The 21,279-nt window shown below is 41.6% G+C and overlaps 3 protein-coding genes across 3 annotated transcripts; all 3 read right to left on the bottom strand.

The window, feature by feature from the left end:
- Window positions 1-6,286: 6,286 nt before the first annotated feature.
- Window positions 6,287-10,440, bottom strand: LOC311491393 (uncharacterized protein). Its single transcript, XM_084549297.1, has 4 exons — window positions 9,400-10,440; window positions 9,133-9,251; window positions 8,852-8,969; window positions 6,287-8,719 (listed from the first exon to the last, which is right to left on the bottom strand). The coding sequence occupies exons 1-4, from the start codon at window positions 9,800-9,802 to the stop codon at window positions 7,719-7,721; spliced, it is 1,641 nt and encodes a 546-aa protein (XP_084405423.1). The 5' UTR covers window positions 9,803-10,440; the 3' UTR covers window positions 6,287-7,718.
- Window positions 10,441-10,635: 195 nt separating this feature from the next.
- On the bottom strand, window positions 10,636-16,790 carry LOC311491279 (uncharacterized protein). The gene is made up of 5 exons (XM_084549182.1): window positions 16,150-16,790; window positions 15,118-15,511; window positions 14,714-14,841; window positions 13,362-13,413; window positions 10,636-12,569 (listed from the first exon to the last, which is right to left on the bottom strand). Exons 2-5 carry the CDS (start codon window positions 15,440-15,442, stop codon window positions 11,485-11,487), a joined length of 1,590 nt encoding a protein of 529 aa, XP_084405308.1. The 5' UTR covers window positions 15,443-15,511; window positions 16,150-16,790; the 3' UTR covers window positions 10,636-11,484.
- A 1,071-nt stretch (window positions 16,791-17,861) lies between these two features.
- Window positions 17,862-19,190, bottom strand: mif (macrophage migration inhibitory factor). Its single transcript, XM_084550585.1, has 3 exons — window positions 18,986-19,190; window positions 18,278-18,450; window positions 17,862-18,147 (listed from the first exon to the last, which is right to left on the bottom strand). Exons 1-3 carry the CDS (start codon window positions 19,091-19,093, stop codon window positions 18,081-18,083), a joined length of 348 nt encoding a protein of 115 aa, XP_084406711.1. The 5' UTR covers window positions 19,094-19,190; the 3' UTR covers window positions 17,862-18,080.
- Window positions 19,191-21,279: the final 2,089 nt, after the last annotated feature.

The raw sequence follows: 21,279 nt of genomic DNA, 5'->3' as shown, positions 1-21,279 counted from the left end.
ATCCGTGTATGACAAATTCTGGGTGGCACAGCAGCATCAGGATGGGTGCTGTTAAAAAAATGACAGTAATTGCTCAAATAATGAATGTGCACACCCAGTGTATTTATATAAATATCAACATGTGCAAGCAAATTATATTATTGTACACAAATTATTACTATCCAAACATATCTTACGCCATATTTCTATATCATATACTACTGATACTTCTCTGTGTTTATAGTTCAAATGCGTTGAGTACTTTCCGTCCCACATCTATCTGAGTAGCTCATATTTTGCTTTGCATTAAATTAAATGTATATTAATACTACAGAGTACCCTTAATAATATTTCGACTACATCGCCCATACTGACTACCAGAAATGACCGCAGATGAAGGAGAAACACTTCAGCTCACACATCACCGTACACACAGTTAGCCTGGCAGCAGGGAGCGAGTGGCGGCCAGCGACAGTTGGTGCCATCGCTGGAGCTGGCTGTCTGCCACCAGGCTTTAACCCCCTGTCCCAGGGACCAAGAGGTGTTTATCTGACTTACTCCCAGACTGCCAGCACTTCCCTCCCCCCACTCACTCACTCACTTACGAATAAAGGGCAATGTTCCACACACCACTGCCATATCTGACCTTTTGATTAACCCCCGCCAGCCTAAGATCCACCATAAAGATCCCCCAAAAGCTCACCCACTGTTTCCCATTGTATAGCTACAGCTACCTGCACATCTTAACCTATTCACCCCAACTACCATGTCACCAAAGCCTCTCTGGTTAGATCTATAGATCAATAAGGTGTTTCATCCATTCATGAAAAAACAACAACAGTCATATTTAGTAATTGATTAAAAGTAATTGAGGACAATAAGCAAAAATGTTTATTTGATAGCAGTTTAAGCTAAACGTTTTTTTTTGCTTTGTACTTTTATTTAAGATAATTTATTGCACAAACTGCAAGACACATTTTTGGACAAAAGAAGAAATCTGAAGGCCTCACATTGAAATTATGATTTTTTTCTATTTTCAAAGTGTGAAAGGTCAACAATCAACCAGCAGATCTATAGATCTATAAGGCGTTTCATCCATTCATCAACAGAAAAATAAAATCAATCATATTTACTAATTGATTAAGTACGTTGAACAAAAGTAATTCATAAAGCAAAAAAAAAAAAAACTGTTGAATTTTAAAGCCCTCACATAGGAAGTAGGAACTATTTTCTATAAGAGAAATATAAGTCATTAATTGTAAAATAGACAATAATTTCATATATAATATAACAATAAACAGTAGCCCTTTACACTTAACCCTCGTATGCAACTTTTGAAACACCGTGTTAGACATTTTTAACCAACTTCTTTTCAACTACTTTGCAGAATTCATGGGAAACAAACGGGACACATTTATATAAAATTACGTGATATAAAGACACCGAAAACGGGTCAAATTTTGACCCAGAGGACAAGGGAGTTTAAATATGACATAAAAAGTCTATAGTTAAGAATTTACTCCATAAATTTTGATTATTCTTGTCTTTTTAATCACCAACAGCTTCTTCTTTGACAGTTGATCTATGTGGAAAACACCTAATGCGTCATTGCTAATTAGCTAGCATTTAGCTTGACTTGTTTGAAAGATTCTAACTCATAGAGAGCACAACTGTCCAGGGACAAACAATTACACATAAACACAACACAACTAACTGTGTGTTGAACTTGTATTAATCAATTTTAAGTCATTAAATCACTGAAAATAATAAATTCCGAAACGCTGTTAACGTTGCTATACTAGCATGTTAGCTAACCGTTGCCAGGTTCTGGTTAAATTAAGGTTTTAAAGTAAGGCTACTCAAATTGTCACTGACCTTTAAGCCATGATTTGTCTTCAACAAAGCCACGAGAAATGACAGACCATGCACGGTGAGTTTGCTGCCAGCATTTGATGACAGGAATGACACTGAACCAAGAAGCTAACCCGGGCCTGATAATGCTAACCGGTGAAACACGTTAAACTGATCAATATAATTAACAGTGGGCAACCAGCCTCAGTTTCTGGATTAATGTAGTTTATTTATTTATTTATTTTGAAATATATATATATATATATAAATATATTAGTTTGTTAAATCTCTCAAAACCTCTCAAAATGTATTTTATTTTATTTTACTTTTAGTAGAGTGAAATAACCCTTTAGAAAATGACATGTTATTTCGTTATTTCAAACCAATAGATACATAATAATAAAAATAAAAAAAAATCTGTATCCACTTCACTGACCCAAAAAACATTCTCTAAGCTTTTTTGTTATTTATTTTTTATTTTTTATTTTTTTTTTGGGGGGGGGGGCAATAAGCACACGATAACACACTCATATTCACTGTCCTCACTGTCACAATGTCACAATAACCGCTATAATAGTATAAACACCATCATCAACCCTCCATGTGGCAGCTTCGCTCAGGTACAGTAAATCCAGTTCAGCTCGCCCTTGTTAACCTGCCATGCCTGACCCTGGGCCTGCTTGTGTGGCAGCAGCAGCCTCGGGTCTGTCTCCAGTAGCGACCGTGCCATTCATCCGTGAAGGCTTGGCCTCGGACCGGTCCTGTTACCTTGGTGACAACGGAGCGTGACCACACACCGTCCCCCCCCCCTCCCCCCCCCCCCCCCCTCACTTGGACCCATTGCCCTGCAGTGAATCTTAGCTGTTACGTGTCCTCACATCATCTCCTTCAGTAGAGATGGCGGGGACGTAATGGTACATAATCTTCATTTAACATTTAACCAGGACATCCAAGTCTGTATTCAAGGAGACAGATACGATTATTTGTGTCCGATGTAGTCAGACAGACTACATGCTGAGGAAAGAAGGCTGAACTATCTTGACTGCTGGGGTCTGAGCCTTCTGAGGAGAAAGGGGATTAACAACAAAATCAAACACAATGCATTAGATGGTTTATAGCTGATCTGCAGAGTTACAGGTGATTTAGGCCTCTCAGCTCTGACTCTTCAGCTAAACTGATCTGTTCAAAGATCATCAAATCAACACACTCTCTGCAATCTTAACAAAATAGGGACCAATAAAAACGAAATTCTGTACTTTATCAAGACATTACCTTTGCTGGTTGTGATAAACAACTCTAGGTCACCTCAACAGTTTATCACAAAGTCAACCTACATATCTCATCTCAAAACTTAGCGTTTCCGGGAGGTTTCACTGCATGTAACCACTGTAGATAACGTGGGATTGCTGTTTTTCAGTCGTTTTATTGGATAGTACAGTTCATAATAAGATCAAGGCTAACCCCCACATAAAAAGAAAGTGATGCAATTTTACTCACAGCAGGTAATATCTCTAAGGCAGAGTATAATTCTTTCATGCACTGAAATACTGGTCAAATCTGGACATTAAAATCTCACTAAGAGTTTTCATCTCTCATCCCTCATTTCCTGTCATTTATATGCACTTTGTGAAAGATAAATTGATTTTACGGCACTGCAAATAGATTTCTTTCTTGCATATTTGATATGCTGCTGTAAGAAAGATAAAATGTGTGTCCCACGACCTCAAATTATTGGAACATTTATGATATATAAATATATTTGACTCTGTGGATTCACAACAAAATTCCATAACTTCTTGAACACATGTAATTTCCCTTTCCCTGTTCTTTTTAACACACTCAGCAACGCGTAAATCTCAAGCAGTTTCTGATACAGATAAATGGACTTGAAGGGAAGAGTCAACACGATAATGATCGGCATCATCCATCAGGAGCATCGATGTGTCCAATCAGATGCAGCGATGCTTGTGTCTGCCTCTGTTGACCTGGTGCTTCGCTCCCATCCCACCCCCACTTCACTGTGCAGACACAGGGTTGCTTAGCAACCCAAGAACAGCCTATGGAGAACACATACTCAATCGTGCAGACCCTCCCTCTCTCTCTCTCTCTCTCTCTCTCTCTCTCTCTCTCTCACACACACACACACACACACACACACATACTTGGAAAACCCAGGAACTCTGAAGGAGGAAGATAATGTACTCTCACTCCACCCCTCCATCACGCTCTGTGACCCCCAAAAAAATGAAGAGACACAGCCAACGTCAGAGCCTGGAGGAGATACAGCCCAGTAACTGTGTCCCTCTGATTGTTCTCCATGGCTTGGACACGTACACACACACACACATAGCTCAGTGCACGCGTACAGAGTTATCACATACATCTACTGAAACAATCCCATCAGTGTTTTCTATAAAAAAAGGCCTTGTATTCACATGCCTCTCTACATCCAGTACTTCTCTTAACATTTTGTGATTTTGACTGATTACCGACGGATTTAACCCCAGCAGCCATGAAATCAGCATTTCTAACAGACAAAGAGCTTTGAGAGATGAAAGTTAAAAGCTCTGCGGCGTCTCCCCAGTCTAACACTATTAGCACATTAAGTGAGTGCTTAAATACAGTCAGCAGACGATGGATCAACTCAGTGCCTTGAGCGGGAGACAGCACTGTAATCCCCTAAAGGGGGGGTTTCACTACAGTAATGGCAACTCACATGAAACCACAGCCCCTGGGGAGTGGAGGGACAGGGTAGATTATGAACAGCCTTGGGGCAATGCTAAATCCCTCGTAGCTCCGACACACACACACATACACGCAGAAAGAAGCTGGTAAATGCGTGCAACCATAACATGCACAATGTGCACATGAAAATAGGCAGGCTTCGTCCAGAGTTATGATATGACGGATATCTCAGTGGGGGTAAATAATTCCTCTCATTTAACATCTGCATGACATGTTTGGGGAGGGGGGGAGCACTTACTGGGCGTCGGGGGGATCATTTCACTGCTGGTGGTTTATGGGATGGTGATGGAATGACTTTTTTTTTTTGCTCAAAGGCAGATAGATGGCAGGAGGCTGAGCGTGTTTTTTTTCCGGCAAGTTAAAGCTGCAGCCTGGAGGGCACGAGCAAATAAACTGAAACATGTTGACATTAAATGTAAAGAGCACATTATAGCCTGATCCATAGAAGGGGAACACTCTGACCTGGTGATAAACCCCGACTACAACATGATTACCTGACAAGGATATAGCTATTATTACATGCTGACTGCGAGAACAAACAGCAAGGATGAATTTACACCAAAACAAACCACCGGAGGAAGGGACTGTAGAGCCATTAGACTCCGGTCACGTGATTTCATCTGGTTGCTCCAGGGTGCAAAGCATGGGAAACACACTTTGGATTAAATATCTTTGCATATATACATACAGCTTTGCCTTCAAGCAATGTTTTTATCACATATGTTGAAACAAATTCAAACCAATCAGACTGTAAAGTCTTTCCGGCCTGGTCAAATGTTCACTTGTTGCCTTACCCCCTTTGGGCAAAGCTGCTTAGACCAGAAAGCAGATTACACATAACCGAATATACAAACAAAAAAACACTGCAAAGCCCTGAATACACACACACACACACACACACACACATAAATATATATATGTATATATATATATATATATACAAACCTTTTTTAGACACAAATCTATGTATATATTTGTGTTTCCATTTGACCTGATGCTTTCATCCGCACATAAATGCAGTACTTAAAGAGTACATGCACATGAAAGGTCTGTAAGAGCCTGCAGCTTTACTCAGTGGGGATTCAGTCCTCTCACATCAACAGTGGTTCACTTGCACACACACAGTTCCCTGAGCTCAGATGTACATTCGCGAATGCGCCGTCAATGAGCCTAGATCAGAGTTGGCCTTTGGTTGCGCACTCCTAAAAATGTTCCGTTTTTACAAGTGTGAGCACAAAACCCCAAAGGGAGAGACAGACACAGGTGACCTTTGGGGGAGGGGAGGTCACTAAATTGTAAACTATTTCTATGAGCAAAGCAAGGACTCAGCAGCCTGGGGAATACATGCACAGAGGTTGGCAAGGCCTCGCTCAGCAGTTGCGACTGCGAGTAAAAGAGAGTGAGAGTGGGAAACCTGGACAAATACCGCACCAACCTCCACACAACCCACAAGCTCAAGGCAGTTTTAGGCCTATGTGTAAAAATACATCCTCAGGTTCAGCTGCAGCTAACATGGGGATTGAGCTGTCTGTGTGACTTACAGGCTACTTGGTGGAGTTTTATTAGAACAAAATTCTATCTCTGTGATCACAGTGTTTCCGTCCTGAGCTGCAAAGTTGGGATAAAAAACGTTATGAGGACATTTTGTATTAAACTCATACACACGTAACTAACTCAACTTTTACATTAGATAGGAACATTGTCAGGGATAATGTGGAGAAGAAGAATAACCGAACTGTGTTGTGTTGCACTGGCACATGTTTCTATTATTTTGACAACCCCATTTTATTCATTGTGCAAGGCTAAATAACAAATGGTTTGTTTTTTTTTGTTTGTGATTAATTTAATACATTTTAATAGCATCACAAACTACATCCTTCCAAAACGATCACACAGTTAAGTCACCTTCCTTACACTGTTTCAACATCCATTATAACAGTGATGAAGGGAATTTAGTGCAGGTCTGTTATATTACTATTCATTTATTCTAACTAGGGTAACTAATAAACTGGCAAATGACTATACGGTAGGTTTATGACAAATGTGGAAAAGCAGGGAAAAAAGCTGAATATCGCATGGTACCCATACGATATTAATGACAAAAGAAAGAAGAGAAAAATTATTTTGCGCAGGTCAACAAAGAAACCCAAGGACTTGCATTCTGATTCTGCATAATAAGCACATGCATACCGCCCAGGTCCTACATGGGAGATGGCATGATGACACAAGTGCATGCATCAGGGGAAAAGATCTAAAAAAAAAAAATATAGGGCACATGGTAAAACATGCTGAGAGCACAGAAATCTATTTGCAATGTTGTCTAAAGTCACTTCTATAAAAAAACAATTGAGTGGGGACACTGCCCTCTGGTGTCTAGCAAACAACGGTGCAACAATATTAACTTCCTGTCAAATGTATTGATGTTTCAGGATGAGGACAACAAATAGTTCATGTGACTAAACTGTTTAATTTCACTTTGCAAAACAAGATGGAAAAACTTAGTTCTTGTATACATGTTCTGTAACATATTTCCATTTCACACAGTCAAATTTAAAGTTTGTGGTACAAAAGCACAACTTTGAAGGAAGAGACGCGCTATCCTACCTCTGCATGCCACACGTCTACATCTAATACCAACTAGGTTCTCTTTACTGTCTTCACAAAAAAAAAAATATTATTTTGCAGTTCTGTCATCTCTTGAAATGAAAAAGGTGCTCAGTGATATTTCACTGGGAAGAAAATCTCAGGAAGATGGTCGGCCTGGAAAAACATTAAATTCTTCACAACAGCCAATATTTCTTATCAATGTGTAATTACAACCAAACGTTTATAATACAGCCTAATACAAACCTCTCCATTTTACCGTGGCCTAAAATTCTGACACTGAATCAAAACTGAAATTAAATTAAGTCACTGAAGTAAATTTACCTTGACCATGTGCATACATCATTAATTGTAAAATAAATTTGGATTGGTGGTTAATTCTGTCTTCGCCTTGAATCAACAGAACCATTTTCAATTTTTTAAATAAGATTAAGTAGGGCACAAACACTGACAATCCTGAAACAAGCTCCTACAATTTTTTTTTTTGTGATCAAAGTTAAAATTAAAAGTGCAAAACCGACATTAAAAAATAAATCTCTTCAAATAGGACTAGGGCCTAAGTCAGGTTCTTGCTGATCATCCATGTAGTAGGGATCTCCTTGATGGACTCTGTGATTGTGCACTCTCAGGTTCCCTCTGTGTGCAAATCTCTTCCCGCACTCGGTGCAAGCAAAGGGCCTCTTCCCCATGTGAACGTCCCGTTGGTGGGCTCTCAAGTTCCCGCTGCGTGCAAAGCGTTTACCACACTGAGCGCAGCCAAAAGGCCGCTCCCCGGTATGTGTGCGAGTGTGCACAGTGAGCTCAGAGGGTGTGAGGAAGCTCTTGTCACAAAACTGACAGGGATGTAGTCTGACTCCTGTGTGGCGTAACAGGTGTCTCCGCTGGTGGGAGGGGTAGGTAAAACACTTTGTGCAGTAGGGGCAGGTGTACGGGCGTCCACTCCCTCCACCCGGAGCTGGAGGGTGGCTAAGAGCGTTTGCGTGTCGCAACGTGAGCGACTGTGAATTTGACTGTGGTCGGAGGGGGTCCCTGTTACCAAAATTTGCGACCCGCCGTGTGTGATTCACGGGGCCTCTGTGTGCAGGGCCCCTGTCGTCTCTGGGTCTCCATGGCGATTCACCAGAGGGGGCTTGGGGTTGATCCTGCCGAGCCCCCCTCTGTCCAACGCCCTGGCCCTGCACTGAGTTCTGATTGGAGTTCTGGTTCTCGGGCTCCTGGTCCAAGAAAGGGAAAGAGCTATCGTCATCTTCATTGCTCGTCTCGTCTGAACCGAAACCAGGTCGGAAGCAGGGTGCGTCCGGGCCAGTGCTGCTGCTAGCTGGACCAGAGCAGCTGGTGGCATCTCCTTGCAGGTTCTCCAGGCAGGACACTCCACCTCGTGTGGTGTCCAGGCCTGGTAACCAATCCCCTGGTTGAGCTAAGCTCGGATCAGGCCTGGGGGAGCAACGTCCGCTCTGGGAGATGGAGAGGAAAGGGGCAGAAGTTTGATCCTGGAGGGGTCTGTGATCTGCACCGCGACTACTCTGATCCCAATGAGACACTGCAGAGAGGGAGAGAAACACAATTCATGCACTTTTATCTCACTAAAGTAAAAAAAACCCACACTAAAAAAAATACAGCTATGAATAAACTAAACAGTTAATAGTAAGAGAAGTGCCTCTCTCTCTCTTACGTTTGGTTTTGGCCTGTGCTGCAGGCAGGGCATCGATCTGCCTCTGGTCCCCAGCAGCGAGGCTTCCATCTGGGCCTTGGACTGTGACAGATCCTAGGTTAGTCCGCGATCCAGCACGCTGTAAAGAAACAAATAAAGACTGTCATGTTTACAAAAGCCAGCAGCAGCAGCCGGATATGGTGCAAACGTGTAAATTTGTTGTGGTTGTCCAGAAATCACAAAGGTTTAATTGCTTAGGTCTCTTAACTGCTGATTCAAGGAGAGGTAAGGCAGGATCTGACCTCGTGTTTTACTGACGCTCCATCCTGAACTGTGACCTCCTCTTTCAGCCTGCTGAGGCTCTGGTTGAGTCCTTCTGCCGAGTCTGGGCGAGAAGACACGTCCTTTCCCGCATTCAGTCCTGGGCAAGAGACGTACAGTTTGCCATTAAAATCTTTGGTGCTATGTCAACGCAATCACAGGAGAATTAGATGAATGAGAAATGGGGCCAAGCAATGGAAAAGCAGGTTTAGATAACAAGAAGAACAAGACACAATCAACTGTGATACCTGGTGCTGTCAGCGTCTGTTGCCTCAAGTTGCCCTCCCTGTCCCCCGATGACACCTCTCCTTCCTCGCCCCCTCCTCCACCCTTGCTCTTCTGCCTCCTCTCGGCTCTCTCCAGCTTGCACCGGAGGACGGAGATCTCTTCCGTCTTCTGCGCCAGCTCCGCCTGCTGTTCGCACAGACTGCTCTCAAAGATCTTGGCAATCTCGCACACGGCGGCTGCCAGCAGCGAGTCCATGACGGTGGCCAGTTGCGCGTGGAAAGCACTCCTCGCCGACTCCATTGTCCTTTGCATCAGAGATACCGTTTTTAAGTCAACGACTGACTGACAGTGCTGTTTTCTTCTGTGGCCGGCCTCCAGAGGCAGTAGACGGACGCTGTGGCTACCACTCCTCTGCCCTGGCATCTAAAAGCTGCCATGAGATGCTGTCATGCTAAGTGGCTAACTCACGCCAGTTCAAGCGGCCGTGTACCGATTCAGTCTGGTTTTATGTCTCTTATAGTTATATATTAGGATAGTTAACCTGTGCTGCGTTTTAGTCTCAATACAGATCAGTATTACTTCGCAAGCTAGCGTTGCTGATAATTAAAGTGATGTCAAGCAACGCGGTGCGATGCAGGGAGACAGTTTGAATTGTATGAGGACACAAGCGTACTTAACTTCTAGCTAGCCATAATAAAACTAGTCATAAACTGGTAACGCAGTGATCGCTCTGCTCCAGCTCCGAGCTAGCCACGGTTACCGCTGGTCAACGTGTAAACAAGAGCCAACGAAGCGTAGCATGTACTAGCCCATTCTAGCTGGCACCGAAGCCAAACGTGTAACCGCAATGGAAAACATGAAAGAAACACTGCTGGGTACTCATTGTTGGCAGTCGGCGGCAAAAAGCGTCACTGGTGAACACTAAATCCATTTAAACACTTGTCATGCAGAGATGCAGCTACTCCTGATGCAGTTAGCAGGTTGATACCCGGGACGTGATCGTCGTTCCAAGTCTCGCGATAACGACGATGAACGTTTCGAAGGCTGCAGATGGATATAGATATACACTCACAACACAACATGTCCATTGTGTTCAGTATTTGCTTAAAATAACAGAGCTTTGATTCAACTGTGTTGAAATAGCCCTGTATGATCTCCAAAATGATCATACAGTTAAATTACCAACTTTCTTACACTGCTTCAAAATAAACTGACAGTCATGAAGGAAGACAAAAAAAAAATCAAATTAAATGGCAATGTGTAAAATTTGGACTTTATTAATTAAAAAATTTTTTCTTTCAAAAAAGTCTTGTAACACTTGCACCGCACCTTCACACGGAGAAAAAAAAACATTTTCTTGTAAGAACATCTATATTCACCAGTGAACAACAAACATGGAACAACATTACAGCAAAATTTAACTTTAAATAAAAAATAACTGCCCAGTAATGGAAGAAACTTTACAGGATGAACAAATCAAAATGCAGTCAACATCACAAAGCCGGGTCCGAACAAATCTGATTCCTCAACCAAGGACATCCCTAGACACCTGGCAATGTAAAAAACTGAGTGACGTGTTTTCTCAAATCCTGTAGCCTTGAAAAGCACAACATCCGATTAAGGCAAACTTGTTTGACTTAAATACAAAAACGGGGTTGGGCTATCTGCTAATGTACTGCATTCTGTGAAACAGAAGAGATTTTAAAAAAAGCAGCTACTTGGCTGCACCGTCTTTACAGAGATAACTGTCATTTTAATATGTACGAGTGTTGACTACTGCAGCGACGTCGTCGTCAGAGAGCAGGCCCACTTTAAGGCAATGTTGCATGTTTAACTTTTACATCAATTTGTCAAGTATTTGCTGAATTTGATACAGACACACGTTTCCACATTTTTGCAGCTTCTTAATTCAAACTCCTGGACGATTTGGTATTTGGGAAACTGGTTTGACCATAAATAATGTGTTTCACACTGACAAAAGTCAGTGTTTCAAGTGTCCACTGGTTTTCACATTACTCCTTTTGACATTTAGATACATGTCCATTGTATCTTAAAAGTGATGGGAACTTTATATCACACTTCTCGCATCGAAACGCCACCATAGACTAGCTGCACTTTTTCTTGTGCATGTATAGCTGTGCTTTTGTACGGAATTTTTCAGGGCACTTGTCACAGCTCAGGGGCCTCTCTCCTGTGTGGAGGCGAAAGTGTTCAATTAATACTCTTCTGTTTTTCACCAACTTCTCACATAATAGGCACGTGAAACCCTTATTGCACCGCTTGCCCATTGTTTGCCATCTTGTCTTTTCGTCTCCTTTGCTCTTTCTGAGGACTCGGTTAGCCCTGATTTCTTGATGTGTGTCTTTGCGGTCTCTGTTATCTTCAGTCTCCTCTAAGGGATTGGTCCAAGCAAGGTCTCTATTTGTTTTATTGGAATTCTTTTGGAGATTGTGTTTGCTCTTCATGTGCATCTTTAGACTCTGACGGAGGCGGTATTTACTTGGACAAATGCTGCATGGGAATGGCTTTTCACCCGTATGAATAAGCATGTGCTGTTGGAGCTTGTAGCGGAAGTCAAAAACTTTGTTGCAATACGTACACAAGTGCTTTTTGGTGGATTTATTTTTCTGGATGGATAATTTAATGTCGGGGCGAGAGGAAGATGTGCTCTCTTTCTGCGTGATCTCCTGTCTTTTGCTTGGTGCGGGTGTCTTTTCTTCATCAGAGGTAGTTTTGGAGATTACATTTTTGGCGGCTTGCTTTGCTAACAGTTTCTGGAGTTTTACACAAGATCGTTTATGGTTCCTGAGAGCGCCTGCAAGTGGAAAGATCTTTTTGCAACCTCTGCACGTCTTGTGCATTCGTGCATGCACATCTCGGCCAAACTCCGTATCAAACATCTTCTTGCAGTATCTGCAACAGTACATATTTTTGTCATTTTCCTCCGTCTCCTCTTCTGGTGACTTGGATTTAGTTGCTGTATCTTTTCTTTTCCTTTTGTTGCTCTTTTCTGTATTCTCCTGCTCTTTTCCCGCCTTTCTTTTAAGGTTTTCAAAACTCGGCTGGTAAGAATATGTGTTGGTGATATTGTCTTGGAGCAATCTCTTCATGTCATTTCTCACGGGCAGACGTCGTGTTCTTTGGTTACTCAACGGTAATGTTGTCTCCTGAGCACGCTCGCCCGTAGAATCTGTGAAGGAAGAAGCAAAAAATTAAAAAGCTGACATAATATATGAAAAAACCTCTTAGGATTCAAACCAAATAAATAAATAGTAATTAATATTTCTCATGCCAAAGTCATATAGTCATACATCTGTCTTTTTCTCTCTCTCATTTTCTTTTGTTTTGTTAACAACAGACTGGGTGCTACGCCACCTTCAGGGTCTCCAAAAGTCTCCAGGACATTTTATGTGGCACTGGGATGGTGTGAGTGATGGAAGGCACCACTTAAGACTGTATGTTGCCTTTAAACATACAGTACAGTATGTACAGTATGTCATTTTGGACCTCATTAGAAAAATACCCACTATACCAGATTAGACTAGTAGACTTGACTAGACTAGTCAAACTCGAACTTGATGATCAGGGACACATTAAATATTGTTTAACAACAATAGTTCAATTCTCAGAACTATGAAACCTTCATTGTATTTATGACCCAAGCCTATGGTATAGACCTGGTGTATTTTTGTCCAGACTGATTCTTCTCTTCTAAAACCAAAAGTGAAACTTGATCCCAGTCATCAGTTACGTCCATTAAAATATGATCAGATCACTCTCATATCTAGGTTGCCTGAATAGATGATAGTAGTGATTTTTTTTTAATTTATTTATTTTGACATTGACAAACTGACAAAGATAGCATTCTTCTACAAAGTAATAGCAGAACATTCGTAAATGCAATTAAAACAACTAACAATCTGACAAAATGAATAATTTCCAGCACAAAATATTAAACAACATAATTAAGAAGCAGACTCACGTCTCTTGGACCTTCTGCCACCACTGGTATCCTGGAAGCCATCGTTTTCCACCTAAAATACGGACATTGTACACCGATCAGGCATAACATTATGACCACCTGCCTAATATTGTGTAGGTCTCCCTTGTGTCTCCAAAACAGTTGTGACTCATCAGAGAATGGACATGGGTCTTCTGGGGGTGTGCTGTGGTGTCTGGACACATAATGTTGTTAGTGGGGGTCTTAACCTTTTTTTGTGTGTGTGTCTGTGTCAGGCTGCATCCTGCTGGGGATGGCTGCTGCCATCAAGGAGTGTCATTGCTATGGGGTGGGGGTGTCTGGTCTGGTCTAGGTGGGTGGTACATGTCTAAGTAACATCCACATGAATGCCAGGTTCAAACGTTTCCCAGCAGAACATTGTATTGTTATTCACTTCTACTGTCAGTGGTTTTATTGTTGTGGCTGATTGGTGCAGGATATATATTAAATGGCTGAAAGCCGAAACAAACTGGTATGTAGAGAGATTTGTTTGCCTAAGCAGTAATATTGGGACGAAGTCTCAGCTTGTTTTGAGACACTGATTCATTTTGGCTAAATTATTATTTATTACCCACACTACCTCTGCAGTACCGTGTAAATACATAATCCCTGTAACTCATTTACACTTACCGTGTTTGCATTTTATCTACTTTATTCATAGAGACATGTTTTCATCCTCTGTGGACGGTTTGGAAAGTTTGTGTACATATTGTGTATTGTTTTTTCTTTAAAAGTGTCTTGTTTTGCACGTCATGCTGCTCACATGTGCCTTAAATGGGCCCCAGGGGGCAAATAAAGTTATCTGAATCTGAATTAAAAGTAAAGGAACAGGAGTTAATGGAAGTAACACTTTTGTATGTGCTGTGGCATCTGAGGGCCTTTTCTATTGGTTGTCATAAGAGACGATGGCGACTGAATGTACTTAAAGGAGAGAGAAAAGTGTCCAGAGATCGCACACCTACCACCCTGGCTGCAATAATACCAGACAGCATCAATCTCCTGCAAGCAATTCATTACAGAAATAGGACATCTTCATTTGATGACCTACCAATTTTGTAACTCCTCATCTCAATAACTACTACTCACCATCACATCCACACCACTACTCCTCTCTCACTCTCTAAACCTCCTTCCATCATTACCATGCCTCAAGTTGTTGTTCAATGCTGTGACAACATTTAATACCAACACAGATGTCTGTCAATGGGTGTAGCCTCTACTGGCAACATAAATTCTGAAGTTGTATTTTGTGGTTTTCTCCAATGCAAAATAAAAATGCCACCACCACCACCACCACCATCACCACCAGTATATTTCCCCCCTCAGTTATGCACCTCGTGCTTGACGATTGGAATGTGCCACAGAGGAATGGAGAAGGGCCGCAGTCTTACACTAGGACACACTCCTTCGTCTTGCTTGGTCGCAATCTCACAGCCCAGGGGAGCACACCAGTCATCAGGTACTGTAGAATCGTATAAACAAAAACACAACGATCAGACTGCATATGGAAGACATGCAATATTATCCCCCTCTTTTTCCGAAATAATGAGGAAATTTACATTCAGACGTCAGATTTTGGCTAATGGGAACTTGTAATTACTACTGGAAGCTTTGCACAAAATCCAGCAGGACACAGTTGGAAGTACTGGAAGGGGACTGTATTTTTAATTATAAATTGTCTTCCATGATAGAAGCCAACACATGTACTCATGTTATTAACTACACTTAAACAGTATACCTTCAAAATCAATCTCAGGAACACGCGAAGTCTGTCCCGGGGTATCCACACTGTCTTCAGGCTCTTTCTGCTTTTGTTTTGTCGGACTTTTATTTACAGCTGCTTCTCCGTCATCTCCACAACTGTAGTCTTTGAGCTTTAGCTCTGCCGTCTGTAACTTTATTTTGAGTTGAGCTACCTCTTCTCCTTTCTGCGCCAGCTCCATACGATGGTCGTGCAGGGTATTTTCGAAAATCGTCATAATTTCGAACACGGCCCTCCTCAAGACCGAGTCCATAGTTGTGGTCAGCTGGGCCCTAAACCCTCTTGTCAGATAGTCAGACATCTTTGAAGGCGACTGACGGCAGACACCAGATGTCCCAGATTCTTGTGAGATGCCGTGCGGATCCTAATCCTTTAAAAAGAGATCAGATTAAGATTAGAAAAATTCCCAAACTATTAGAAAAAATAGTTTGAGGCCCATTAGTACTCTCTAAACCCCAGTCATTTCGTTCCAGTGTATCCAACTCCACATTATCGTAACATTTGAGAACACACTTTACCTGGTTAGAGGTCTTATCATTTCAAGCATATGACTACGAATTTGCAGACACATTAAGTGGGCAGGTAATCAGTCACAACACCATCAAGGATTTCTATGGAGTGGGGGAGCCTGGTCTGGTCTAGGTGGGTGGTACGTGTCTAAGTAACATCCACACCAATGCCAGGTCCAAAAGCTTCCCAGCAGTATATTGCATTGTCACAACACATCCATTGTTATTTACTTCCCCTGTCAGTGGTTTTGATGTTGTGGCTGATCAGCATAAATTGACACGTATGGCTAACCGGGTTGCTGCCACACGCTATCCATATCTCAGATTTAACAGCAAACAGGAGGAAGCGATGTATTCATCAGCAGCAGCAGCAGCCGTTTTTTCACTAACGTGAATACAAATGGCGGGTAATTAAGCTAGTATGAAAGAAAACACTGACCGTAACGCTACAACCACTCCTGTGCTTTTGCCCGAGATGCCGAAAACAAAAACGTATTACCTTATCTGTATATGTGTTGTCCACGCCCACTGTCAAACAATTAAATATCCTCTAACAATTTCTATTTCGTAAATCAATGGAAACCAACTTATAACCACATCAGGTCCGCCATTTTTATTCGAGAGCGATACCAGGAAGCGCTACGTCATCTTTCGTCGACTAGCAATAGTAGTGTTAATGCAAGTAAACGTAAATATCTATTGAATGGCTCAATACTTTGAAACGATTAAAACCCCCAAACTAAAACATGTGTGCAAAACTGTAGTGATAAAAAAAATAGCTAGACATTTTTCCCTCGCAACATTTTCCTTTCTCTGCTGCGCCTTTAGTTCTCATTACCATAGCAACCAAGCTGGTACAAAAAAAAAACGACACACAGAGATATTTGGATCACATAGGCAAAAAGAAGCGAAACGGTGGGAACATGAGAAGAGAACACTGACCTGTGTCTTTGTAAATGTACGCGATATAAGCTGTATTTCTTATAAGACCTTTATGTAGCTATACAAGGAAAGCGGGGTGGGCAGGTCGGTACAGATGTGGAAAATAACGGGACACAGCGACTTTTCCCGCCGCGCTTTGTGATGACGTTTATGCTGTAAGGATATACAGCCTGTGCATAAAACTCAAAAACACGTGTATTAATCAGGTATTAATCTGATCTGATTAGTCTTTACGTAAAAACAAAGATCAATATATGACAATGTAGAAAATCCAATACATAAAAAAATTCAATAAAGGTACATATTTAAGTTTAGTGAACCATTCATAACTAGGCCTAGATTTGAACAAACAATCTTAAAATTAAGAATGACTAATAATGCATACTCTTCATCCTCAGCTTTGAGATTCTGCTAATGTGACTTCTGCAGATAAAGGCAGTTTTCAGCAGATAACCTTTTTAAAATTAAAAAAATCATTCAGAGACTGTGTTGTGACACGTGGAACATTTTCCACCAAAAAACATCTACTTGGGAGGGAGCATGTCTGTATAGATAGTCAGAAGAAAACAGGGCTTATATTAAGATTCTGAAGATGTTTCATCCAAGATGTGTTCACAGTTCTAAGGACAAAGAAATATAAAAGGGAGGATACACTGATTTATGTTTGCAATGGGCTCTGACTTTTCTTGTCTAGACCTGATAAATAGGCTTCAGAATAATCAAATATTCATCAAAAATAAGAATGAATATTTGACACATTGATCTTAGTTACCTGTATAACTGGAAAAATAAACACAAAAAACAAAAAACAAAATGAAGTATCACAAAAAAAGATGACAAAACCACAGTGGTAAAAATTCCTTGGACAAAGATGGTCAGGCTGTTCTATTACCTGAAGTTCTGGGAGTTATTCTGGGCAGAAGTAACTTCCCTTCAAAAAGCTGACAGAGGTCAGAGGTCATGTCAATTAAGTATCGTGCTTCACAAGCACAATAGGTCTTTTCTTCTGTTGAAGGCAGGTCACAGTAGGAAACTTCTGTAAATACAAAATAAATAATGGCTGGATTCCATTTAGCTGCTTCAGTTTCAGCGTCCTGCTGTTGTGCATACCATATCACTGCCACACAGTTGTGTCCTAAATGTGACAGCTGAATAGATAAGAAACAAGTCTTACTAGTCCTGATGAAGGTAACAAAAAGCATGAGTAATTAATAACAATGAACACCAGGCCTGTAACAATAAACACTACGTCTGTAAAATGTAGGATGAGAAGAAAACAAAGATTCATTTGTGCAATACAGGGTCTGCTTTATTGCATTTAGAGGGGAAAGGACCAGTGCAAAGCTTAAGGGTCCAGCTAAGTGCTTTTAAGATACAATATTGTGGCTAATGGATTGCCAAGTGCTTCTTCGTTTCAGTTTTTAACTATGCTCTTCCACATAGCAAAATATTGGAATGATCTTCTATCTCAGCGTGTTCAACTCCATCTCAGCCGAACGTAGTGTTGTTCCAGGCCACATTGGCTGCATCCATGTCCACAAAGTTAATGTAAATCCTGAAATAGACACAGAGAGGAGTAGGTCAATGAGAGCCAAGGTTACGCGAGCGTGTTACAGGTCACCGTGTTAGCTTTACTCGTTCATTTCTGCACAATAAATGTGCTGGTTCATGAGTATATTGGCTACCTGTCAGGGGAGATGCCCAGATGTTTGTTTAGCAGTCCACACAGGAGTTTGGAGTATTGCTTGTTGTGAGCGCCGCTGATTTTGCCGATGCTGTGGAGGGAGCAGAGTGCGCAGGGGTCTCCCTTTCCTCCAAACATCATCATTTGGTCAGGGTTGATATTCACGGCAATGTACTGGTATATGCAAAACAGAATGACAAACAAGGTGGATCAATAGTGAAGAGTGTCAGTGTTCATACATACACACTACAGTGAAGTTTGTAGAGGGGACTTTTTATTATTATGTTTATTATTTTGACCATCATGCTTCTGGTAGACTCAACATAATGTCAAACAGTAAACAGCTCAAATATTATTGCAATTTGGCCTAAGTTTGAACTTTCTGAAAACACGTTGTTCTGAGATTTGCCTTTAACCTGATCAATCATTTACGAATAGTACCAATAACAGTCACACCACCATTTGCATAATTTCACAACACACTAGGCTTGTTCATTCAGCAGAAAGCTGTTCCATATTTTCTTTTTAAGCTGCAGTTCAATGGTAAATGTGCACTGCGGTTCTTGTGATGGTGGCATCGTCCTCATTAAGAAGTTAAATCTATAACTCTGACACATAATATAAGAATAGTGTATGAGGATAGCCCTTTGGTTTAGATACATTTTGCAACCTCATGATACATTGCTCAGAAATAAGCGCCCTGGCCTACCTGTGCAGGTTTGCCCATAGCCTTGGCCAGCTCCTCGGTGGCCTCGGACAGCAGAGCCGCCGGTACATCACTTCTGCCCACGTTGGTGTTCACCACAAACATCGGCATGATTAGGCTCTTGAAGTGCTGCTCTCTACCTTCACTCCCTCTGAAGCTGCAGACGGTGATATCCTGCCCACAGGCGGAAGACGAGACGAAAGACCTCTTTTCCTCGGCGGCATTGTGCGATGATGTGTTTCACGGACCACAGCGCCCCCTTCCGTCCTGGAAGACAGTTAGCAACACACGCCGAACACCACAGGAAACAACTTGTATTCCAGAGTTATTTCCTTTCATTTATTTATTTATTTTAATAATCACTACCGCCACCAGTGAGCTAACACTATGTAGAAACTGATGGGAGTGTTTTCCTGGGTGCGGCTGCTCCTGAGAGCAGGGTAATTTAAGGTGTTGTGTGAAAATATGTTTCTCTAGCGGAACATGTTCCCCCTCGACCCGCCCCCCTTTAGCACTACGGAGGTGGTAAGGAGAACCACAAAGCCATAAATTATCCTGCTAGCTGCTTTTGTATCGTTTTGTAGAAAAAATATCGCTTATTGAAATTATCTATCTATCTAGGCCTATCTATCTATCTTTACACAAGGAATGACTCAAATTCTGTTGTTGGTGCTTTGTTTAGAGAGTTTACACTGGTCAGCCACAACAATTAAACTGACCGGTGAAGTAAATAACACTGACCATCTTGACAATGCATCGCTCTGCTGGGACAGACACAAACGGTTTAGGAACAACGCAAAAAAAAAACATGAAATACAGCACAAAGTGTTGACCTGGCCTCCAAATTCACTAGATCCCAAACTGATCCAGTATCTGTGGGATGCACTGGAACAAGCCTGATCCACAGAGGCCCCTCCCCTCAACCCATAGGACCCAAAGGCCCCCACTAACAACACTCTGTTGCCAGACACCACAGGACACCCTCAGAAGACTTGTCATGTTGAAACTGATTGAAATTATTTGATTGTTTCACATTGCTTTAATGATATTATTCATTACAACAGGAGCAACCTATTGTGATGGCTAGTGTCGACCACCGTAATATACATCATAAAGAAAATGACTACATAATGAGCATATTTTCGTATGAATCCAGTCGTCATGAATCGGTCTATGTGAATATAAACTCAACTCATTGCATTTCAAAATTTAAATCACCGATTGTCTTTGCATGGTGGGAGGAAGCCGGAGTACCCGGAGAGAACCCACGCAGACGCATGGAGAACATGCAAAGTCCACACAGAAAGGCCAATGCTAACCACCACGACACCGTGCCACCTAATTAGAATAAAACTAATGCAAAAACAGTATTATAGTATTTATGATAAAAGAAAATAAGAAACATAATTATCAAACATAATTAGATAAACCATTGATTAGTGCTGCTAAAGCTGAAATATTAGTGCATTTCCCTTTCTCCAGAGTAGGAAATTTAGTCAGTCGCACTCTTACAATAGACTTTATGATTGGGGTCAGTGCTGCTCAAAAACTCTTTCAATTGTTTTCGAAATTCTATCCTAATCTGCACACACGTTCAACAGTATGTCAGAGGTAAGTTTCGAGAGTGGGCCGATCGAGGCCTTTGATAAGTCTGATAAGTGTTTTTTCGTTTTTCTTAGCTTCTAAAGGTGGTTGTTACCATGGTTACCCCTTTAGTTAGCAGATAAACAAAATACAGAACTGAACCCCCCATCAAACCTGTAAAAGAGTCCCCCGTGTATGGAGGTGTGGGTGTTTTTGCAATTAAATGTTTAATGGAGAATTGGGAGCAGGCCAGAGGACAAGGAAGTAGCTTGTGCTCTTGTTGCCATATTCAGGAGAAGGAGGAGGAGGGGAAGAGAAAGAGGAGGAGGGGGAGGAGGAGGAGGAAGAGGAGGAGGAGGGGGAGGAGGAAGAGGAGGAGGAGGAGAGTCATTGTTGTTGTCCTTGTTGCTGCTCCGCTTGCCTTAAAAGATGAGCTGCACAACATGGCAAAACAACAGATCAGTGTGAAAGTCACTGAAACAACTGAGTGGGTAAATTCCGCTTGTCTCCTTTGCCATCACTCTGGGATGCAACCATTTGCGCTGGGTTTGGGTCAGGTATTTGTGGAGGCCAAGTCATATGACACAGCACTCAATCACTCTCCTTCGAGGTCAAGAAGCCCTTACATGACCCCGGAGAAGTGTTTGTGGTCAAAAATATATTTACACTGTACTGTATAATATATAAGATCTCCACAAAGCAGCAACAATAAC

This window comes from Chelon labrosus (assembly GCF_963514085.1).
Source record: "Chelon labrosus genome assembly, chromosome: 8".
NCBI lineage: Eukaryota > Metazoa > Chordata > Actinopteri > Mugiliformes > Mugilidae > Chelon > Chelon labrosus.
This window is presented reverse-complemented; position numbering and strand designations above follow the sequence as displayed.